Below are 22,877 nucleotides of genomic sequence, written 5' to 3'. Positions count from 1 at the left end.
GTGATAAAACCAATATAAATTAAACACTAAATAAAACTTATAATTTACTTTACTTTTTATCTTTTTAAGGGACCAGTTACTCTCCACAAGAAAATTCACACAACCACAGTGGTCTTCATAGCTCAAATTCACATTCTTCTAATCCAAGCAATAATCCAAGCAAAACTTCAGATGCAGTGAGTATATAAAGACACCTAACTTTTTAAAATTTATTGCCCCCCAAAAACCCCTCACACCAAGTCTTCAAAATTTAATGTCTTTAAAATATTTGTTTTAATCTAAGTTAATGTTTTCTTCATGTATTTGGAACTACTGAGCTAACCTTACTATAATTGAGGATAGTGTGAAGACATCATCATGGTATTATTTTGTCAGCATTCCTATACAGAGCAAAATTTTACCATTGAGATATCTGAGATACAAAGAGCCTCAACTCAGTTTGTGAAACTTCTGTAAAGTGGTTTAACTTGAGCTGCTCTTTCCATAATATATAAACTTCTTATATATTTATTGAGGGTCTACTATGTATGATATATACTGTTAGACACTAGTTATATAAAAGTCCCTGTCCTGATACATTTCTTCAGTAAAAATTTAATAAGGTTTCTATTTGCTAAGCATGCGCTAGGTTGTAAATACACAGAACTAAGAAAATGTGGCTCATCTTAAAGGAGCTTTTGGGCATCTGGTAGAGACTGAAAATAAATAATTAAAATAGTGCATGTTAAAATTGATTTGGGAGCACTGAAGATGGGGATGGAATCCCAGCTTAAATGAGGAAGGAACTAAAGTATATGTAGTGCTACCCAACAGGTTGAATGTAATTTAGGTACAACAGATTGAATATAACTTAGCTGGTTAAGAGGCCTGGAATTTGTGTAACATGCAAAGGAATGGCACCTACAAAGACACAAACATGTGAAATAGTATAGCATGTTTGGAGAACTACAGGATTTTTGATGATGTGACAGAATAAGCACGGTTCACATTATACATCCTTCCAAGGAATAAGAATTTTATGTAAAGGCAGTGGAGACTTACTGATTTTTGTCAGCAAAGTAACATATTTGCAATTTAAAACAGCCCAGGCTGGGTAGTTCAGTTGGTTAGAGTGGCGTCTCAATATGCCAAGGCTACGGGTTCAATCACCAGACAGGGCACATAAAAGAATCAATCAATGAATGCACAAATAAGTGGAATAACAAATTGACATTTCTCTTTTCCTTTCTCTCTCTCTAAAATCAATTTTTAAAAAGCATAATAGCTGTATGGAAAATACATCATAGGAAGGAATGAATAAGAAGACTATAGAAGTAAAGGTTGAATCCAATGGATTTTTGTCTTGGATATTTGGGCGATCATCATACCTTAATTGGCATTGAAAGACTCTTGCTTTATTATTTGTCTCTTGTTGAAATAGTGTGGTTTTACATTTCCATAGAAAATTAAGACAGTGATAATTTCATAAAAATAAATGTAGCATAGGCTTAAATATGGTGTTTAATCAGGGTGTAGTTGGGAAAACAAGTCATAGTAGTTTTAACACATAATTTAATAACACAATTTCATATACAGTATTGCAGGTACTGTACAGATAGTGTAGGTATTAAGAACAAAAAAAAAAAGAGGAAAACTGAGGGAACACACATGGTTATCACCTCTTAGGGCTGAGGAACAATAGAAAGAGTTTGGGGTTATCAGAACTGATGAGATTACAGGAGGAGGAACCCTGCCAAGCTGTGTGGTGAAGCTAGTTTTGGTTTGGGGCATATAACAGAGAGCTGGAAACTGGAACCTGACTGCTTAGCTTCTCATTTCTCCTGGCTTTCAAAAGTTTTCCTCTAATGCCCACTATTGGCAGAATCTAACAGGAGGTCAACTGGCTAAACAGAATATAATTTTCATTATTCAAGCCCTAGCATCACAGAACAGAATTTAGAAGGGTAGTATTAAGGCAGGGACAATAGCTTGATAAATCTTCACAGGTGCTATCATTGAACTGCTTGTGATAAGTCATTTTCAATGAGACATACACAGGATTTTAAAACGTATGACTTTTTTTTGGTGGAAAATGGTCTCATTAATTTAGAAGGTAATGCTAGAGTTCCATTTATCATTGATAACTCAGATTTGATATTTGTTGTTTAGGACACAAGCAGGCCATGTAGACATTGTTTTGGTTAGAAATCCTTATTTGGGAAGAAAATTCTGATTATTTTGATTTTTAAGAAATGAGTTAACGTAGTGAAATCAGAAAGAATAAACAGTTGGCATCAGATAGGCTTGAAAGATCCAAATCATAAAGGGTCAGGGAATTTCATAATATGAGTAGAAACTGAAGACTGTTACCAGAATGAATTTAATGTTATATGTTTTCAGAATCAGGGTTCCCCCTTACTGTAGATTTCAACAATAGGTATGTGATTAATGTCCATATAGTGGTCTTTTACATTATAATATACTCAGTGGTTATGACACATCTGTTACAAACTGTAAACTTAATCTTACCTGAGAAGTGGACTTCTGAACATTTCTGAAGGTTACATAAAGACTGATTTTCTTTGTCATAAAAATTTCTTCTAATGGAAGTTTTGGAGTAGTGAGTAAAACAAAATTACCTTTCATCTAATATTTTGTAATGAAAATAAATGAACAGATGAAAATAAATGAACAGATGAACATTATTTTAACCTAAATTAAAGTAAGGAATAGGTTTTTTAAAAAATGTTTTTATCCTCAGGTTTTCAAGTTTTACATCTATCTTAGAAATCAGTAACAATATTATTTAGATTACTACATAGACATTTGGTTGTATGGTGATTTATATTAAGTTAACTTTTGAAAGTTAAGTTGAAATTACCGTATTTTTTTAGTGTTAGATCAAGATATTCACATGTAGTTTCTTGCTAAGTCCTGTGATGAACATTTACTGTGGTGTGTTTAGCACACAGCCTCCCTAGCCCTTGGTGGATATTTAGGAAAAGCTTGTTGAATGCCTCCTGCTTCCTCATCTAAATCATGATAGGATTTACAGATACCACATAAACTGTTTTAGATAAATTATGCATATTTGTAGCTATTTTAAAAAGAAGCCTCTAGATTTCTTTATTTAGAAAAATTGTTTAATTCCTGTATAAAGATATAATTGTCTTTATGTCTCTTCCCTTCTAAGTATTTTTCACCAATTGTGATTTGTTGAGAAATCAAAATTATCTTCCAAATCTTTTTGTTATCAAATATCTGCATGTTTTGGAGCTTTTAAGTTTGGGGCTCTCAAGATCTATTTCTTGTAGCCAATCTTGCTTTAAAGATATTCTCCTTAATTAAAAAAATACAAATTTATTCCATGAAATTCTTTGTTACAGTGAGTGCCATCTTTAGTGTTGTTGTTTTATGAACTATTCTTTATTAACAATTCATAAAGTAATTCCAGGATTAACTTTCTTGTCCATAGTTTAACTTGGAAAGTAGTAGTAGGATGTATTTCAGAGAGAAGAGAAAGGGGATGCTTTTTTTTTTTTTTTTTTTAAGAAGAGAAAAGCAACCTTCAAATACTAAAAGGCATTTTGAATTAAAGGAGAGCAGATGAGTGGCTCAGTAACTGTTCAGTGCTAGTCTTTTAGAGCAGCCTTTTTAAAACTTTCAGTCTTAGGACCTCTTGACATTATGAACGTTGAGTGAGAGCTTTTGTTTATGTGAACTCTATTATATTTACCATATTAAAATTAACACTGATAAATTTGAAACATTCATATTGTCAGTTATAAATGCATTACACGGTAATGTAATGTTTCTGTGAGAAATATTTCTAAAACAAAAAATAGACATCAAATACCTCCTTCATGCCTGTCTTAATAGAAGATACTAGAACCTCATATCTGCTCTGCATTCAAATTTTTGTGATCTCACATCTGTATAGCCTCTGTGAAAACATTGTTCTTATGAAAGAATGAGGAGAAAAACAGTCATCATGATTTTATTATGAAATAGTTTTTATCTCGTGAAATGATCAGGGAGTCCCTCAAGGGTTCCTGGATAACACTTAAAAAACTACTGCTTTAGAGCATAAGGGGTCTGTCCAGAAAAAGTCCAGCCATTGTTAATATAATGAGAGTGGTTTTGCACAATATCAATGTAACCTGACAGCCAAGGAGAGTGGACTGGAATGTGCAAGGGTGAACAATGACACTTTAGCTATACTAGTCAGTGGGGGGCAGTAGTCGTGGTTGAGTGAGCATATGTACCATGTGGCCATCACGTTCAAAGTGACTGAGTAAAGGGAGGAATGAATCTGCATCAAATTTTGCGTTAAGCTTGAACATTCCTCTGTGGAAACTATTCAGATAATTCTGAAAGCTTTTGGGGACAATGCAATGAGTGCAGTGCAAATAAAGTGTGGCACAAATGCTTCAAAGATGGTTGAGAATCTGTTCAAAGGGATCCATGTTCTAGAAGGCCTGGGACAAGCAGAACACCTGAGAATGGTGAACGTATTTGGGCTGCAATCAACAAAGATTGGTGACTGACAATGCAAGACCTAGAAGTTGATCTAGGGATTCCAAAAATTACTATGTCCAAGATTTTATCACAGGATCTTGGCATGAAACGTATTGTGGCAAAATTCATTCTGTGGCTTCTACCAGAGCAGAAGGAACATTGTCCTGCAGGTTGCTAATGACTTGATTCAAACAGCTACCGATGAACCAGATTTCCTCAAGAAAGTCATAACTGGAGATGAATTGTGGGTCTTACAGCTACAAGTATGATCAGGCAACGAAGGCCCAGTTGTCCTGATGGAGGTTGCCTGGTTCTCCACGCCTGAAGAAGGCACGGTAAAGTTGTAACAAGTTCAAGACTGCGTTAACTATGGTTTTGATTGGGAAGGTATTGTCCATTATGAGTACACCCCTCCAGACCAAACAATTAAAAAAAGGACTACCTCAGTGTTCGTCAGTTGAGAGGTGCAACACAATGAAAACGGCTGCAACTCTGGACAGCTGGTGATTGGCAGCTTCATCACAACAAGGTGCCTGCTCATGTATCACATCTTGTGCAGCCTTCCTTTTTTTTTTTTTTCTTTTTGTGAAACTTCAAATCACCCAAGTGACTTAACTCCCCTTCTACAGCCCAGATTTGGTGCCCTGTGACTTCTGGCTTTTCCCAAAACTAAAATCATCTTTAAAAGGGAAGAGATTTCAGTCTATTGATGAGATTCAGGAGCATACAATGGGGCAGCTTGTGGTGATCCCAACAAAGGATTTTGCGGAGTATTTTGAACAGTGGAAGACAAGCTGTGTGAGGCCCCAAAGGTGCCTACCTGAAGGGGACTGAGGTATCATTGTCCTGTGTACAGTGTTTCCTGTATCTGCAATAAATGGGTCTATTTTTCATAGTACATGGCTAGGTACTTTTTGGACAGACCCCATATGTTGGCAACTGCATCAAGCCTAATTTAGAAAACTTTCAGTGTTTAAATGACAAGTTTACTAGATTACTCTTATTTACTCTGATGTCCCCTGTCCTCTTGCCTCAAACCTTATTCTGCCTCAGACCAAACCAGTAATCCTGTATAATCACTTGCCAAACAAACCAAAATCTTCCAAATATATCCATAAAAGAAAGCTCAGTTTGCATAACAGTTTAGGGTATAGGAAGCAGTCGGTGATTGAGAATAATTTTTTGAATTTTGCCTTCTGTAATTCCTGCAGCTTGATGTGCTTTTCTGGAATCTAGGGGGATTGAGCATTAACACTGATTTTAAAGGTTTGGAGGCATGGGACTGATTTCCAATAGCTTTATTATTTTGAGTATCAATGTATAGCAGAATCTGTAGTATTTCTTCAATTACCCTGGAAATTATGGCATTTCCAGAATTGATGTTGATTTAGTAGAAGTAATGAAATTTGCAGACCTCAGTGTTGGTCCTTTTTCTACCACTAGTTTGTTTTGGGACCTATGGACAACTCATAAGTCCTTTCAGCTTTTTCCTACTTGGTAAAATTAAAGCTGAGTAGACAGGGCATAAAAGTTCCTTTTCTAAAAAGCTTTAAAATTGTGTCACTCTACACTGTGGTGAACCCAGAAAAAGGATAGGGCACCAGAGTATAACATTATTTCATTTTAATCTCAAAGCTATTTTGAAAAAAAGTAGTTAAGAAATTCATTTGAAGTATACTTGGGATTCTGCCAAATTTCCTGCAGCCAGTTCAGCCACTTAAAACTTTCACTTTTTGAAATCAGTTCTGTGAAAACTAGGCCTTTCAGATTTTTCTAGTTTCATTCTAATTTTACAGTGCCTATAAAATAACTGCAAGAGACTGTATCTGGTAACTTGTAAAAGATATACCAGTTTTAGTTACAGGAAAATGACTGATGCTGCTGATTATATTATGTGGAAACTTAGTACATACTTGACCCATGTCATGGATTTTGAAGGTGAAACAAATTCAAAGTCCTTAATTAGCTTTGTGTTTACATTTTTAAATCCTGTACCTTTTTTCATTAACAGTAAATACTGGCAGGTCATTCTCTGTTACACTGTGTGATTACTGTTGTGCCTTACAAGTTTAGAACTGATGTTCTCTCATGCCATCAAATCAGTTAGTTGAGAGTAAATTCTCTAACCTCCCCTCCCAATGTGACCAGATTTCAGCAATTAAAATTATGATAATGGGGAGTTTTGCAATGCTTTTTTTCTAAAGTCCAGATATTGCAAAATTAACATTTTTCTTCTTGTTGCCTAATAAGCTACTATTTATTCGTCTGCTTAATTTGGTATTTTTGCAATGGTTTGCCATTGTTATCTTTGAAGGTTTCATAGACTTAGGTTTCCTAAGATAGATGTGTAGATAATTACATCTAGATCGGGTTACCTTTACCTTGTAAGTTTTCCCCGTATGTATACTTTGGAAACCATTGACATTCTTGATATTTTATATCAAGTCATTAAATAGTATTAACATTTTCTAATTTTTTAAAATGTTTTTTAGCCTTATGATTCTGCAGATGACTGGTCTGAACATATTAGCTCTTCTGGGAAAAAATACTACTACAACTGTCGAACAGAAGTTTCACAATGGGAAAAACCAAAAGAGTGGCTTGAAAGGTATTTGCCCTTAATCTAATTGAACCTTATTGCTCATTTTTTATTCTATAGGATAACACCTTAGAACATTAAACATTATAAGTTTAGGTTTCTTATGGTGGTATTTACTCTCTTTTATAATTGCAGTAATTGGCCCATACCAGTGTTTTTCATAATTTCTCTTTACCTTAAAGAAACCAGGACAGATGAGCAACTGTCCACAAGGGCTTTGTGAACAGTTGGTATACTTAATTCAAAATTTTATATTAATCTACATTTATGTATCTTCTTTATAATTTATAATAGAAATCTTTGTAAATCTTGAAGGATAAGATCCTTTATACAGATAGAATTAACTTTGCAGAGTTTTGATTGTAGGATTAAGGGCATATAAATAATTGGTATAATACTGCCACAAGTGAGAAACATTAATGTTCTGTTTGTTGCATCCTTTCTGCCATACCAGTTAAATGTTATGGCCGTGGTCATTTATTCTGCATATACCATTTTGTTGAGCATTTTGCAAAAACTGTTATTTACATGTAGATTCATTGTACCTAATATAATTGTTATGGGTTTATTTTTTATTTTTAGAGAACAGAGACAGAAAGAAGCAAACAAGATGGCAGTTAATAGCTTCCCAAAAGATAGGGATTACAGAAGAGAGGTGATGCAAGCAACAGCCACTAGTGCATTTGCAAGTGGAAGTAAGGTTTTTTTTTTTTAAACAGTAATGATGTTTGATTCATTCCTGTAGTTAATATATGTATGCTACAAATCTAAATGCATAACCATTTACGTATGTAAGCTAAAATAAATAGAAACAGATAATGATTTTTTATGTTAGATTTGTTCCCTTAACCTCCACCATTTCGTTTCCTGAAAAGGGAAAGTATGCACAGTGAAATAATACACACATGTATTCATTACCATCCTTAATGGCTTAATACACCCCAAATTGTGTACTATTAAACTGGACATTGAAATCCCTTCTGAAACTCCCTTGGTTTCAACCTAATACTTGAATCAAAGCTACACCCAGTGACATCAGAGTACCTATTGGTGTTTTATGTTACCAGCAAAAAAATTTTTTATCCTTATATTTGGAAATTGATTTCAACATGATCATAGATATGTGTAACATTTGCATATTGTGGGTATATCTTAATAATCTTTGGAGGTCAGATTTTGTCCATTTGTTTTTAATTCAAGTTAAATTTGATTTGAATTTGAAGCTTTTACTAAGCATATGTTCCCAATGGTTTCCCTTATCTAGAATAAAATTTAAATGCCACAGAGAGTTCATAGGCCCTTTATCAAATTGTGAAACTTCAAATTTTGAAATTTTGAGAAGAATTTTAAGGTGTGTTGTAGGAGTTCTTAGATTTAAGCATTTGAATCTTTCTCCTATAATTCAAAACAAAAGTAGGGGGTCTCTGTGGTCTCAGCAGAGGATATTAATATTTTGAAGGGAAAAATTATTTAAGATGAAACAGCGTAGTTCTGTAGGACTGAATGTTTACAATATATCCCTTGGAACATTTAATTTTTTATATTAGTGAAGTTGTACTTAATTCTTAGAAAACGATGATTTTAAAATACTAAAGTTAAGAAATTAATAATACAGTATTTTGAGACAGAAGACTTGGGATCTAGTCCCATTTCACTTAATATTGTAAGTAACTGTGTCTTTTAGCAAACAATTAAAAATGAGATAAAGGCTTTCCTCTCTAGGTTAAAAAAAAATACAGCATCCAGCTTGTGGGCCTCCTGAGCAAAATTGTTGTGGGGAGGTGTTGGTGAATATTGGTGAGTGGCCAGTAGGTGTAAAAGAATAACTTTTTAAACAGATCCTCACCTGAGGATCTCACCTAAAGCTCACTTGAGGTTCTGTTTATTGATTTGAGGGCGAGAGAGGGAGAGAGGAACATAGATGTGAGAGAGAAACATGATTGGTTGACTCTCATGCACACCCCAACCAGGGGCAATGCTCAAACCAACTGACCCACCCTGCCAGGGTAGAATAACTTTAAGTTACTGGGCTAGGCCCCTCCACTTAGTGACTGATGGTTTCCAGGCAGGAAAAAGATGAAAGCCTAGTGTGTCTATTTTAGTCTTTCCAAAATAACCTATGTGGGTAGAGTAAATGAAGGTGGTAATTCGAGATCTAAAAGAAATACTGATGGAAGTGAAAAATATTTTTCTCTTTTGAATAAACTGTTTTTAAGAAAATCAAATCATTTGTTTTAACCTCATGACCCAGAGACATTTGGGGGCATTACTTTTTTTTTTTTCTGCCTGCATATAAATATGTACATAAGTCTTTTCCATCAAAAATGAATGTTTCCGTGTCAGTTTATAATTGTGTTTGTTACATTGACTGCATAGTATTCTAATTTTGGATGTGTCCTCATTTATTAACAATTTTCTATCAGTGGATATTTACCTTATTTTTCGGACCATAAGATGCACCTAGGTTTTAGAGGAGGAAAATAGGGGAAAATTTTTTGAAGCAAAATATATGGTAAAATATTTAATAACATAATATTTCACCAATGTAAATGTAAACAGAACTCAAAAACAGCATTAACAATAATTATTGCTCCCAGATTTGGGGGGTGGGAAAGGTAGGGAGTATGTCTTATAGTCTGAAAAATACGGGTAAGTGGTTTTTAGCCTTTTTCTATTGTAAACAATGTGGTGAATCCTGTCTTTGCTCACTTACCTGACTAGATTACTTCATTAATTAAGTTTCTAGATGTGCAAATGATGAGTCAATGGGTTTGTGTTTATGTTGAAATGTAGTCATGTATCACACTACTTTAGTTTTAAGTGATGATTGAGAAAGGACCTTGGCTGTATTGTTGCCCTTTGGGGAGGGGGGTAACTGAGTTATACTTAGTGTGGTGTGGTTACTAAAGTCACTAAGCCATTTAAGTGTTTTACTTTGTCAGTTCAAAAAATGTTGACACTTTTCCTATATGACCTGTACATCAGTATTCATGTAGGGTAAGTCTTGAAGCTTTGCAATTCCAACTGCTAGTAGAAGAAGTATATGTTTATGTGTTGTTTGGAGAAATAGATTTTGGAGAGGTTTTGGGGTTTTTTGCAATGTAGCAAATAATGTTATCTACAACTTGACACTGAATATTATATAGATAAAATTTTTAATTTGATGTTACTGCTACTAGATTATTTTTGTCATCTTTAGTGTATATGCTTCACACAGTGATGGCTTAGTGGTTAGACAAACCTTAACTTGGGGTTTCTCAACAGTAACACTGGTGACATTTGGAATCGGGTAATTCTTTGTTGTGGGATATTGTCCTGATTGTGTTGTAGGATGTAGAGCTCCATACCAGGCCTCTATGTATATATTAGATGCCAGTAGCACATCTTACTTCTCCACAGTGGTGATAACTAAAAATGTCTCCAGACATCTGCTAAACATCCTTGTTGTGGGGGCTATGCAGATAGTCACTGTTTTAACTGTTGTTTAGAGTTGTGAGTAATAGAAAGCTGTTGCAGTAATGCTGCTGCAGTTTACCCCCACCCCCTAAAGCTTACAACTGTTAGAGGAAATACCATCTTTATTTTCATCTGAATACATGTATTTCATGTATTTTGGCTGTTATACTCATACAAAACTAAAAAGGAATTTTCTTGCTTGAGGAAATAAAAGATCTAGGTAATCAAGTGGTAGGATTGGTGGGAATTTGGCATGGTATTATTTCTGTTATGTCTGTTCCTAAAAGTTTCTGTTGTTGTAGTAGTCTTTTTAGGAAGAAACTCTAGAATAAAACTTTTTAAGTTTTAAGTGCATGCAAGTTGATAGCTTACTGATAATATACAACAGATAAATGTGTTACGCTGTGGTAGCTCAGTCTGTTCCTTTTTCTGATAAGGTAATAGTGTAATTTATAACACTGAACTTCATTAAGTCACAAGACTTTGTGTTTTGATCTGATTGAAATTTTTTGGCAGTACCTTTTGTTTGGGTGTAACATGTAGTTGCGCGTTGATGAGTTGAAAACTGACGTGTAGTTTCAGTATACTTCCTTTTTGTGCTGTCTTGGTCTCTAGACTTGGAGGAATGTGAATTGGAAATAGCAAAACAGTATTCAACATCGAGGGCATCCACTGGTAATACTACCCTTACATAGAATGTGCTTGAATTTTAACATACTTCTCTACTTGGAAACATAAAAACATACTGTTTTTAATTCTTTAGTCTTGATTAGACTATTGTAATTTAGGCTTGATTTTTTTTTTGATAAGTGTAAATTTTATTACCATGATTGTTGAATTTTTCTTTCTTTTGTATTCTTTTGTGAGGCAAACGTAGTTGTTTCTGAATTTAAATATTTTTTATGGCTTTAAATTGGAAGGGAATCTGTCTTTAACTGATAATAGCAAATAGATTTTTACTTTTTACTATGCTGTGGATGTAGGACTTCTGTTATCAGATAGCATTATCTATAACTTGATTTTATAATTCATTTTAGTATTTGTTAGCATTATTAAAATACCAATTCATTTGCTTACTGAAAGCACGGTTCATTACAAATTTGATCTTCCCAAAGTAAGGTCATTTAAGCCCTAGCACAAACTACTGTAAAGCCCACTGATTAGTTAGTTTAGTATACAAGAAAGATCAGGCTAATAAAGCCAGTATTCTTTAGCAGGTGAATTACTGTGATAATTCAGTTAATTATTAGAATCTAAGATCTATATTTTAAAAGAATGGACCATTTACCTTTTTAATTTTTAAAATACTAAAATTATTTGAATAAAATGTTATAACTCCACATATTGATTTTTTTTTTAATGTTTTGTTTGAACAATGGTGTGGTTCTAAAGAATCCCCAGAAAGTATTAGCCCACTTGAAATCTGAGTGTAGATATTTATAGTTGAGCTAAAATTCTTCCAGTATTTAGATATTTATATGCTATTAATAAAACTGCAGACACTAACTAGGCTTGCAGTTTTATTGAAAGTACTAGTATGTTGCTAAATTAGCTGATGTTCAAGACAGGATTCTAACGTAATCTTTTTTCTTCCCCCTTCTGTCATTCCAACATCTCTTTTTTTCGAACTGTGAACTAAAGTGGAAGACAAGCATTCCAGTGATGCCAGTAGTTTGCTCCCACAGAATATTTTGTCTCAAACAAGCAGACACAATGACAGAGACTACAGACTGCCAAGAGCAGAGACTCACAGTAGTTCTACGCCAGTACAGCACCCCATCAAACCAGTGGTTCATCCAACTGCTACCCCAAGCACTGTTCCTTCTAGTCAATTTACGCTACAGTCTGATCACCAGCCAAAGAAATCATTTGATGCTAATGGAGCATCTACTTTATCAAAACTGCCTACACTCACATCTTCTGTCCCTGCACAGAAAACAGAAAGAAAAGGTATGCCATTATTACTAGATATACTGCACGTTGAACTGTAGTTTCTGATTATATTACATTATTTCCATTAGTTTAAATACGACTCTTAATTATAAATTCTTTTGAAGTCTTTTAGAATGTTACTGCCTAGATACAGGTCTAGACTTGGCCATATTTGGCTTTTTCTTTTAACTTTTAATCATGAAGCCTCATAACTGTTTTTTACCTTTGATACTTTGAAGCTCAGTACTTAATTTATAACACTTAGTAATGGTTTGAATAACTTACCAAAGCCAGATGACTGTCCCTTCATATTTGTGTAATTTTTGTTTTTGTGATAATTGTCATGATGGTTCAGTTTAGGAATTGTCTCAATTTTCTATTAATTAAAATTTAATATGAACAGAGACATTTTAAGAACTGGTCATTTTTATGTAATATTCAACTATTGGTTTCAGTTTGTTAATTAGAAAACTGGGTTATGGGCCACAAGATAAGGAGGCTTAATGTCTGAAGAATAGAAATTAAATATTGCAACCCAAACCGGGTTTCCTTAACCTGATGCTAATCAGCAGCATTAGTAAATGTCAAGGACTTTTAAAAGCCTTACAGGTTTAGGGGATGCTGTATGGACATAATGAGGTCTAGCCACACGTGTATCTCAGGCCACATTTAGCTTTTCTCTTCCTGTCCTCCACCCCATGCCTAATGTTTTCCTCCTTTTGGCCTGCCCCAACTTGAGGGCCAAGGGTAGGTGTGCAGGTCATATTTACACTAATGCAGAATTAACATTACAAAGGGAATTCTTGAGGGATGAAAACTGAATGCAGCACATTTTTCGAACCATAAGACACACCTAGGTTTTAGAGGGAAATAGGAAAAAAAAATTTTGAAGCAAAAAATGTAAAATATTTAATAACAAATAACATAATATTTCACCAATGTAAATGTAAACAGAACTCAACAGCAGCATTAACAACCATTATTCCTCCCAAATTGGGGGGGGTACATTTTATAGTCAGAAAAATATGGTGATAGTTACTTTCTAAAGGATATTATGGTTTTTCAGTTCTTAAAATCTTACCTCCTTTTACCTCTTTTCATTTTTAACACTTTTTGAAATTCCTTCCTTCCCTATCTTCTGAGATATTGCTACTGTTAATTTTCTAGTTCTATTATCTTTTTGCCCCTTAAATATCTCTAGCATTCAGTCCTTTATAATGTGTTGTGTTCTTTTTTCTTTTTACTTGCTCAGTGTGTTCTTTTTGCTGGGCAGTCATTCTTGTGATTTACCTTGTCTATATAAGTGACTCCCAGATCTTTATTTCTAACTCATATATATTCTGTCCTTCTATAAGCATTTTGTATTTGCTACATCTCCTCAGAATACAGTGTATACCAAATTCCTCCCTTTCCCTACAATTTATTCTTAGGTTCTCTGTAAGTGACAACACTATCCCCTGCAACTATTTGTTCTTCAAAATTCTTGCTCACCACCCCCTACCTACCCACTGACAAATCTTGGATTCGTCTTCCTATATCTTACTTTGTGTATATTATTTCTGGTTTATGCAATGCCATTATTGAAACTCATGTAATCTCCTGCACTAACCTGATTACCGCTCCACTGCCTTTTACCCAGTCTGTCTACTTAAGGTGGCATCATTATAAAATTTAGTTTGGATATTACTTCCTTGTTGTGCATTTTGTAATGGCTTTCCATTAGCCATAGGATAAAGTTTATATTTCATAGTAAGTAAAGTTAAAGCTGACAGTCTGGTTATAGTCTAATTGCAGTCTGTTTTACTAGCTTGACCTCCAACATTCCATTCTTAGATTACCTATAGTTCATCTGTTGCAAATTTGTATATTTCTTAGGGGACATTAGTTCTTTCATATTTTGAGCCTTTGCTGAAAAGACATAATTCTTCTATTCGCATTCTATCGAACTCAGGGCCCTTTGTTTAAAAGCCAGCTCTAATGTATTTTGGTTTTCCTCAGCATTAGTTAACCTCTCCGAATCTGTTTCTCAAATACCTTGTACGTTTATTTATTAATAGCATTTTTCACATTACAGTTTTAGTTCCTTCAATTAGACAGTATACTATTTTAGGGTTAGATGTTACATTTTACTGCATTTGTACTTTGTTCATCTTCTACCCTCCCAGTCTCCATGCATCAAGCACCATTCCTGAAAAACTTAACAATTAAAAATTACCTACGTACCACATTTGGTGGTAAGTGTTCTATATACATTTTAATTTATTCCTTAAGACAACATCATGAGGGAGAAGATATCCTTTTAGATATGAAGAGCCTGACCACTGCCACAGTCTAAACACATGTATTAGAGACAGTGCCTTCAAAATCCATGTTCTTTTCATAACACCATAATGAAAGACCCAAAAATCTGTTAACTTAGACTCCAGTAGTTTCTGACAAATCATAGCTGATTTAAGTGTAAATTCCACAAAATATTTACTAAAAACAAACTTCACATAAAAATTTTACATATAATAATTGTATTAAACTTCTAGGACGAAACTCAGTTACCTTAAAATTGCCAGTTTATATAGGGAAAAATGTACAGTCAGTCAAAATACTTCTCCTTGCACGTGAAATGCTTATTAATTTGAAATATATAATTTTTTTCTCAGTGGAGACATTAATGTTTAAGCTTTCTGTTGGCTTTTCTTATCACTGTAGTGATTTCCTTGTTTAGATTGTCCTTAACAATTTAAATGATGAAGAGGTTGATGGTTCAAATAAATTGATCCTTTGGTCTTAATTGCTAATAGAGTGACTAAGTTATAACTAAGGATGTCAACGATAGGTTGCTGTATTAAATAATACAACAGCAGGGTCTTTCTTAACCACTGACTATGCATAGTGCTTGACAAGTAATAGGCAATTGGTAAATATTTGCTGTAGATGAATAAATAACTGAAAGAATGGTAGTGAGTGTTGAAGCTTGTGGGAAACACCTGCATTGGTCATGATTTTAAAAATGTATTTGGAGAAAAGAGAATTGTATGTGGTGTGTATCTTAATTAAAGGATACCAACAGTAGATTTAGATCTGTTCAGTGCAAGTGTGTCTTTTGAGAAAACATATCCTTCCTTGAAGGAACACAGGTGTGAAGAAGCTGTGAAACTTTGATTTTGCAGAGAGCAGTTCTTGTGTCATGTAGGATGAAACAAGTGAGGAGTCAGATACTTACTTTTAGATTTAAATCTGTTAGGGTAACATCTGAATATTTATTGACAAGTTTAATTTATTGGACAACAATACAATAAAGTAACAGATTGATACACTAAAATATCTAAAACTGATGTTTTTTGTTAGTTGGCCTCCCCCTTGTCTGTTCTGTAAACTGGTCCTAACTGTACCCTCCCTTCCAGATTTGTGAAATGATAAAATAGGCATGAGACATGGTCCTTTTTCTTTGCTTTGGCCAAATAAGTATCAGAGTTAGATGAGTTTAATGACCTTATTTGACAACTTTCTTTGATTTATTACCATAGATAAGTTTGAAAAGTAAACAGAGTGGCCACAGAAGCAGACCTATGCAGTGACCTTCAGGATAGCTCTTAGAAGATTAGTGTGTCTTATATTCACTTAGTTACATGCTGGTTCCATAATTTTCATCTAATGGGAGGGATGATTATTCATTCATTAATATGATGTGTGTGAGTTAGTCACTGAAATAAACTTTTTTTGTGTTTTGATGGTATTTGTAGACTGGGTAAAATACTAAAGAACCTGAAGATTTTTCAAGATGTGTCAACATTATCCCTTTATAGCTGACATAGAAGGTCATTAACTGCCGGTAGTGGGTCACATTTAGCCTTCTGTTTCTTTGCTTTAAAATAATTTTTTGTATTACTAAGTACTTGTGAAAAATTAGATTGGCCATAAAGTTATTCAAATATTGTTGAATAAGTGAATATATGAGTGGAAGAATTTAGTCTGTTTTAGTCAATAACTTAAGGGTTAGGGAAAGTCTTTTTAACCAAGACCCAGAAAGGCATTTGCCTTAAAAGAAAACATTGACAGATGTGACCACATACGTCATTTAAAAGTTCTCTATGACAGGTATAATAAACAAAGTTTGAAAGCCAAATGTCAAACTGTGATAAAGTATTTGCAATGTATATAATAATAATCTGAGGATACATTAGAATTAAAGCAGTATGAAAAGAATAATCCAGTAGAAAAATGAGCAAAAGATATGAACAGGCAGTTACAGAAAAGGAATTTAAAATCACCAGCCTTGCCTTAAAATTTCAAAAATTAACTCAAAATTTATTGGAGACCTGAACTAAGGAGCTAAAACTATAAAACTTGTGGAAGAAAATGGGAAAATCTTCATGACATTAGTAGAATGTCTTAGATGTGACAGCAAAAGCACAGGCAACAAAAGAAAAAATACATAAATTGGACTTCATCAGAATTTAAAACTTTTGCCATCAGAGGACACTCTCCAGTGAAAAGACAATCACAGAATGGGAGGAAGTATTTGTTAATCACATATACCTGATCAGTGATTAATATCCAGAATATATAAAATCCTGTAACTCAATAACAAAGTGAAACAGACATCTGAGTTCAAAACTGGCAAAAAGCTTGAATACACGTCTTTTAAAAAAGATATTCTGATGGTCAGTAAGCACATGAGAGATCCTCAGCATCCTTAGTCATTAGGGAAAAGCAAATCAAGACCGCAGTGCAATACCACTTCATAAGTGTTAGGATGGCTATAGTAGAAACAGCCATAGAAAATAACAAGTGTTTTTGAGGATACAGAGAAATTGGAACCCTTATGCATGCAAGTAGAACTTCAAAATGACAACAGAAGCTGTGGAACACAGTTTGGCAGTTGAACAAAAAGTGAAACATAGAATTTTATTATATGGTCCAGTAATTCTATGTCTTGGTATTTAACCGAAAGAATTAAAAGCCAGAGAATCAAACAGGTATTTGTACATCGTGTTCATAGCGGCAGTAGTCATAATAACCAAAAAGTGGAAACAATCCAAGTGTCCATCAACAGATAAACAGATAACCAAATTATGATGCACAAAGTATTACCCAGTTTTTAAAAGGAGTGAGATTCCAACTTCTGGCCAAGATGGAGGTGTAAGTAGATACACTTTGCCTTCTTGCACCACCAAAAGAAGGACAACAACAAATTTAAAAACAAAAAAACAACCAGAACTGCCAGAAAATCCAACTAACTGTATGGAAGTCCAACAACCAAAGAGTTAAAGAAGAAATATTCGTTCATACTGGTAGGAGGGGTGGAGAGGGGCAGCCAGGGTGGAGAGGACTCACAGCAAGGCAGCGGCTGGAGGACTGGGCATCTCACGTTTGCGTGCGGGTAAAACGGGAACAACTGGGGAGCGAGACTGACTGCACAACCCAGGTTTCCACCGCAGGGAAATAAAGCCTCAAAACCTTTGAAAAACCTGTTGGGGTTGAGGTGGCAGGAGAAACTCCCAGCCTCACAAGAGAGTTCTTTTGGAGAGACCCACAAGGTCCTAGAATGTACACAAACCCACCCACCTGGGAACTAGCACAAGAACTAGTGGGTAGTGGAGGAAGTGACTGAAAGCCAGCTGAGAGCAGAAAGCAGGATTGTTCCCTCTCGACCCCTCCCCCACATACAGCACCACAATGCAGCAATGTGGGTGGCCCAGCCCTGGTAAATACATAAGGCTCCACCCCTTACTACTTAACAGGCACTTGGAACAGGTGCTCAAAGGCAAAAATTGGCCCAAATGAGAGAACAGATCCAAGCTCCAGAAAAAATAAAACTAAACGATGAAGAGTTAGCTAAACTATCAGATGCAGAGTTCAATACACCGGTAATCAAAATGCTCACAGAAATGGTTGAATATGGTTGGAAAATAGAGGGAACAGTGAAATAAAGGAAAATATACAGGGAACCAACAGTGGGGGGAAGGAAACCAAGACTCAAATCAACAGTTTGGAGTGGAAGGAAGAAATAAAGATTCAACCAGAACAGAATGAAGAAACAAGAATTCAAAAAAATGAGAAGAGGCTGAGGAACCTCCAGCACAACTTTAAATGTTCCAACATCCGAATAATAGGAGTGCCAAAAGGAGAAGAGGAAGAACAAGAAATTGAAAACTTACTTGAAAACATAATGAAGGAGAACTTCCCTAATCTGGCAAAGGAAATAGACTTCTAGAAGTCCAGGAAGCTAGGAGTCACAAAGAAGTTGGACCCAAGGAAAAAGGCATATCATAATAACAGTACCCAAGGTTAAAGATAAGAAGAGAATCTTAAAAGCAGCAAGGGAAAAGAAGACAGGTACCTACAAGAGACAGTTACCTACAAAGGAGTTCTCATACAGCCACCAGATGATTTCTCAAAAGAAACCTTGCAGGCAAGAAGGGTCTCGAAAGAAGTATCAGAAGTCATGAAAGGCAAGGACCTACACCCAAGATTACTCTATCCAGCAAAACTATCATTTAGAGTGGAAGGGTAGATAAAGTGCTTCTCAGATAAGGTCAAGTTAAAGGAGTTCATCATCACTGAGTCCTTACTGTATGAAAGTTAAAGGGACTTATCTAAGAAGTTCAAACAATATGAACAGTAAAATGATGACAAAGTCACAACTATGAACAACCAAACCTAAAAAAAAAAACAAAGCAAGCTAAACAAACAACTGGAACAGGAACAGATTTACAAAACTAGAGATCCACATGGAGGGTTGTCAGCAGGGGCTTGTGGGTGGAGAATGGGGGAAAAGGTACAGGGAATAAGAAGCGTAAATGGTTGGTAAAAAATAGACGGGGGGGGGTTAAAAATAGTATAGGAAGTGGAGAAGGAAGCCAAAGAACTTATATGTATGACCCATGGACATGAACTAAAGGGGGAGAATGTGGGTTGGAGGGGTGTGCAGGGCAGAGGGGAATAAAGGGGAGAAAACAATGGGACAACTGTAATAGCATAATCAATAAAATACATTTTTAAAGTAAGATTCTGATGCATAAAATATGGGTGGAACTTGAAAACCTTATGCTAAATGAAATAAACCTGGCACAAAAGGACAAATGTTGTTTGTACTTATATGAAGTACTTAGAATGGGCAGATTCAGAGAGACAGAAAACTAAATAGTGGTTACTAGAGGTTGGAGTGATGGGGAGCTCTCATTTAATTGAGTAGAAAGTGTCTGAAATGATGAATGCACTTATTTTTTTGAACCAGAAGACATACCTAGGTTTTAGGGGAGGAAAATAGGGGGGAAAGGTTTTTTTTGTTTGTTTTTGTTTTTTAAGATTTTTTTTATTTTTAGAGAGGGAAGGGAGGGGGAGAGAGAGAGACACACACACACACACACACACATACATCAATGTGCGGTTGCTGGGGGCCGTGGCCTGCAACCCAGGTATGTGCTCCGACTGGGAATCAAACCTGCGATGCTTGGTTCACAGCCCGCACCCAATCCACTGAGCCACGCTATCCAGGGCGGGGGGAAAGTTTTGAAGCAAAAGTGGTAAAATATTTAACAACATAAGTAGCATAATATTTCACCATTGTAAATGTAAACAGAACTCAACAGCAGCATTAACAACTATTATTCCTCCGAAATGGGAGCGGGGGAGGGTTGCATCTTATAGTCTGAAAAATACAGTGATGCTACTGAACGTAAGCCTAGGAGTGGTTAAAATGGTAAATGGTGTTATATATTTTATCAGTATAAAAAATTTCAAGGGAGCAATTGCCAATATGTATTGGAAAGTAAGATTAAAATAAAAACATTAAAATGAAAATTTTCACCTTGAAAATTAGCGACATTTCAGTGTGGGAAACATTAGGTATGTAAGTTGGCTGTTGCAAAAGTCACTTTAGTATAGCTACATCTGTTAAAAGTTTTAAAATATGCTCATCCTTTGTATTAGCAAAAAGATTTTCTCTTGAATAAAAAAATCAAGTTGCAAAAATACAGTATCTTTATAAGATATCAACACTATATTTATGTACATTTGTAACATAGAAAATATTATGGACAGATATGTCCAGAATAAAATACTCATGAATTATAACAAGTGTTGTCACCTAGCTATCTTATGTTTTTTCCATTACTAGGCTTTGTTTTGTTTTATAACTTTCCCGTATTGTACTCTTCTGTGTTAACATTGTGTAGAAAATGCAATAGAAAATACAGCCTGCCTTGTTGCACTACTTTGACCGTGGTTCACATGTCCTGTTAAGTATTGTTAAAAGAGCTGTCAGAACATCATAGGAAATTAATAATCAGAGGTGTAATTAGTGCTTTTTCCAATTCTGTGCAATATCTTTTTAGATGTAGTTGTAAGTTTCAAGGAAGTTATTTGGCCTAACTGAAAAATGTAGGTGAGAAACAAGTTTTGACTTTGGTTTATGCTCTTGGGTATTTTGAAGGGGTGCCTATAATTTAAAACAAGTTAAATGATATTACTGCAAACCTTAAAAAGGTAGATTATAGTAACATTATTTCTTTGGGAAGGTCTAGTCTTTGGTGGGTTACTTCCCCTACTGGTAAAAATTGAAAATATAAATGAGCAATTTTTAGTTACAAGCATAAAGGGGGAGAGAAAGCTTTTATCAAAGCAAATATACATAATTTAAATTAAAAGTGAAAGGATAGCATATTTATGGCTCATAATGAAGAATTGGTTAGAGATCTACAAGTCATAGAAATAATTAGGTGGCAAAGTGACTTAGTTCATTGAAATTTAAAATAGCATAGGAAGAGATCATTATCCCTAAAGATATAATAGGCACACACACACACAAAATGCTAAGCTAAAACTACGTGTCATTCTGTTGGCCAAAGACTGAAAAAAATATTTAAAGTAATCTGGGTTCCTCGAATGCTTGGCGAAGTTTATATTTAAGGAATGAGACTAAAGGCTAGTACTCTTAAAAAGAAGAATCTGTTGACTCTTACATCAACTTACTTTTTTGTCTTTAGGTAACTATTTCCAAATATCCAAATTTTTTCTTTGTTTAGTTTGCTACAAATCTGCATCAATGGGTTATTAAATATTAGCTTTTCCCTAAAAGATTAGAATCCAGATTTAAAAGTTTCCAAAAAATAGAAATGTTAGTTAAAATTAAATGTGTAGAAAAACATTCATTGACTATTTACTTGTTCTGAAAAGTAGTTTTATTATCTTTGTGTATAATAAAGTGATTGTATATTTTATATTTTATAAGATTATTTAAAATAAGTCTAAATTAAAGTAGTCTCAAGATTCTATAGTGTTAATTCAGCTTTATGAAAATAATATAAAGTGAGCTGTTGTTTGCTTGTCGGTTATTTTTGGCAACCTTAGGCTTTTCTCCCCATTATCATATGTTTTAAACACAGAGAGAACACACATATATGTGCACCTAGCCCTATCTTTATTGCAGATTCACAGCATCCAAATACATGTTGATGTATCCAATCAAATACATGTAGATGCTACCCAGATGCCAAGCCCCATTTTCTACCAGGGCTACAGAGATACAACAAAATTTCTCTTCTGAAGGAGTTCATGTTCTAATAGATGCTAAACTATGTAGTAGAAGATGCTGGGTGATATAGAGCACTCTGAATAGAAACAAGGGACACACAACCAATACCTTTCTTTTATATTTTAATAATAAAACTGAGGCTACCTTTCGGGGTAGCTTTTTAAGTCTATATTAATTATGAAACCCAGTAAGTTACTCTCACTCATACTTATAGATTGAGGCAAATGATATTTAAAATGTTTAACATGCAACATGCTTTGGAAGGGCATTTGTATGGGGTTCAATAGTGCTATTTTTTAAAAATAGTGTGACAATGGTATGGTGAGGACCTGCCCAGAAATTTGGTGTAACTTTCCTATCTTTGATTTTAATCCTTTCTACACTCAGTTCTCCAAGTTCATGCTATGTGTTTTTTTTTGTTTTTGTTTTGTTTCCTTTTGTTTTTAAAGTTAACCCTGGAAGTTCTCGAATCTCGCGCCCCCCCATAACCAGCAAGGGATGCTAGAATCAATCAGTCATAGAACTTTTACAAGTTCAACATATACTTGGGCCATACCAGTTTCATTATATCTGGGGTGGAGCACTGGTATCATTTTCTTTTTCCTTAACTTTACAGGTGATCCTGAGAAAAACTCTGTTGATACTCAGAATAAAACTATTTAATCGAGACATTCTTGCCTTTAGAGATGTGACTTGCTTGAGGGCCCCATAAGTATTAAGTAATACCATCTGGTTTTCAACCTGTTCATCAATAATCTTTTCTCATAAAACTGTGAAAGATATATATCCTCAGGGTAAATAAACAAAGTTAGAAGTTAAGGGTGTTTTTATTACTTTATTTTTTTTATGGTGTGATATACA

At 34.6% G+C, this 22,877-nt stretch overlaps 1 protein-coding gene across 9 annotated transcripts in view; it reads left to right on the top strand.

Annotated features, from left to right (window-relative positions):
• The window catches only part of WAC (WW domain containing adaptor with coiled-coil), a 91,680-nt gene that overhangs the window by 52,370 nt on the left and 16,433 nt on the right, over window positions 1-22,877 (top strand). For 7 of the 9 annotated variants that reach the window (XM_045857787.1, XM_045857790.1, XM_045857785.1 and 4 more), the window contains exons 4-7: window positions 70-176; window positions 6,990-7,105; window positions 7,679-7,791; window positions 12,194-12,502. In XM_045857787.1, coding sequence (XP_045713743.1) covers window positions 70-176; window positions 6,990-7,105; window positions 7,679-7,791; window positions 12,194-12,502 — 645 coding nt within the window. The remainder of the gene's footprint in view (window positions 1-69; window positions 177-6,989; window positions 7,106-7,678; window positions 7,792-12,193; window positions 12,503-22,877) is intronic. The other 2 variants (XM_045857793.1, XM_045857792.1) reach the window with 1 other exon arrangement.

Source organism: Phyllostomus hastatus, unplaced genomic scaffold (genome assembly GCF_019186645.2).
Source record: "Phyllostomus hastatus isolate PE091 unplaced genomic scaffold, TTU_PhHast_1.1 phas_scaffold_1674, whole genome shotgun sequence".
NCBI lineage: Eukaryota > Metazoa > Chordata > Mammalia > Chiroptera > Phyllostomidae > Phyllostomus > Phyllostomus hastatus.
Note: the sequence above shows the minus strand (reverse complement) of the source record. Positions and strands in the feature narration are given on the sequence as shown.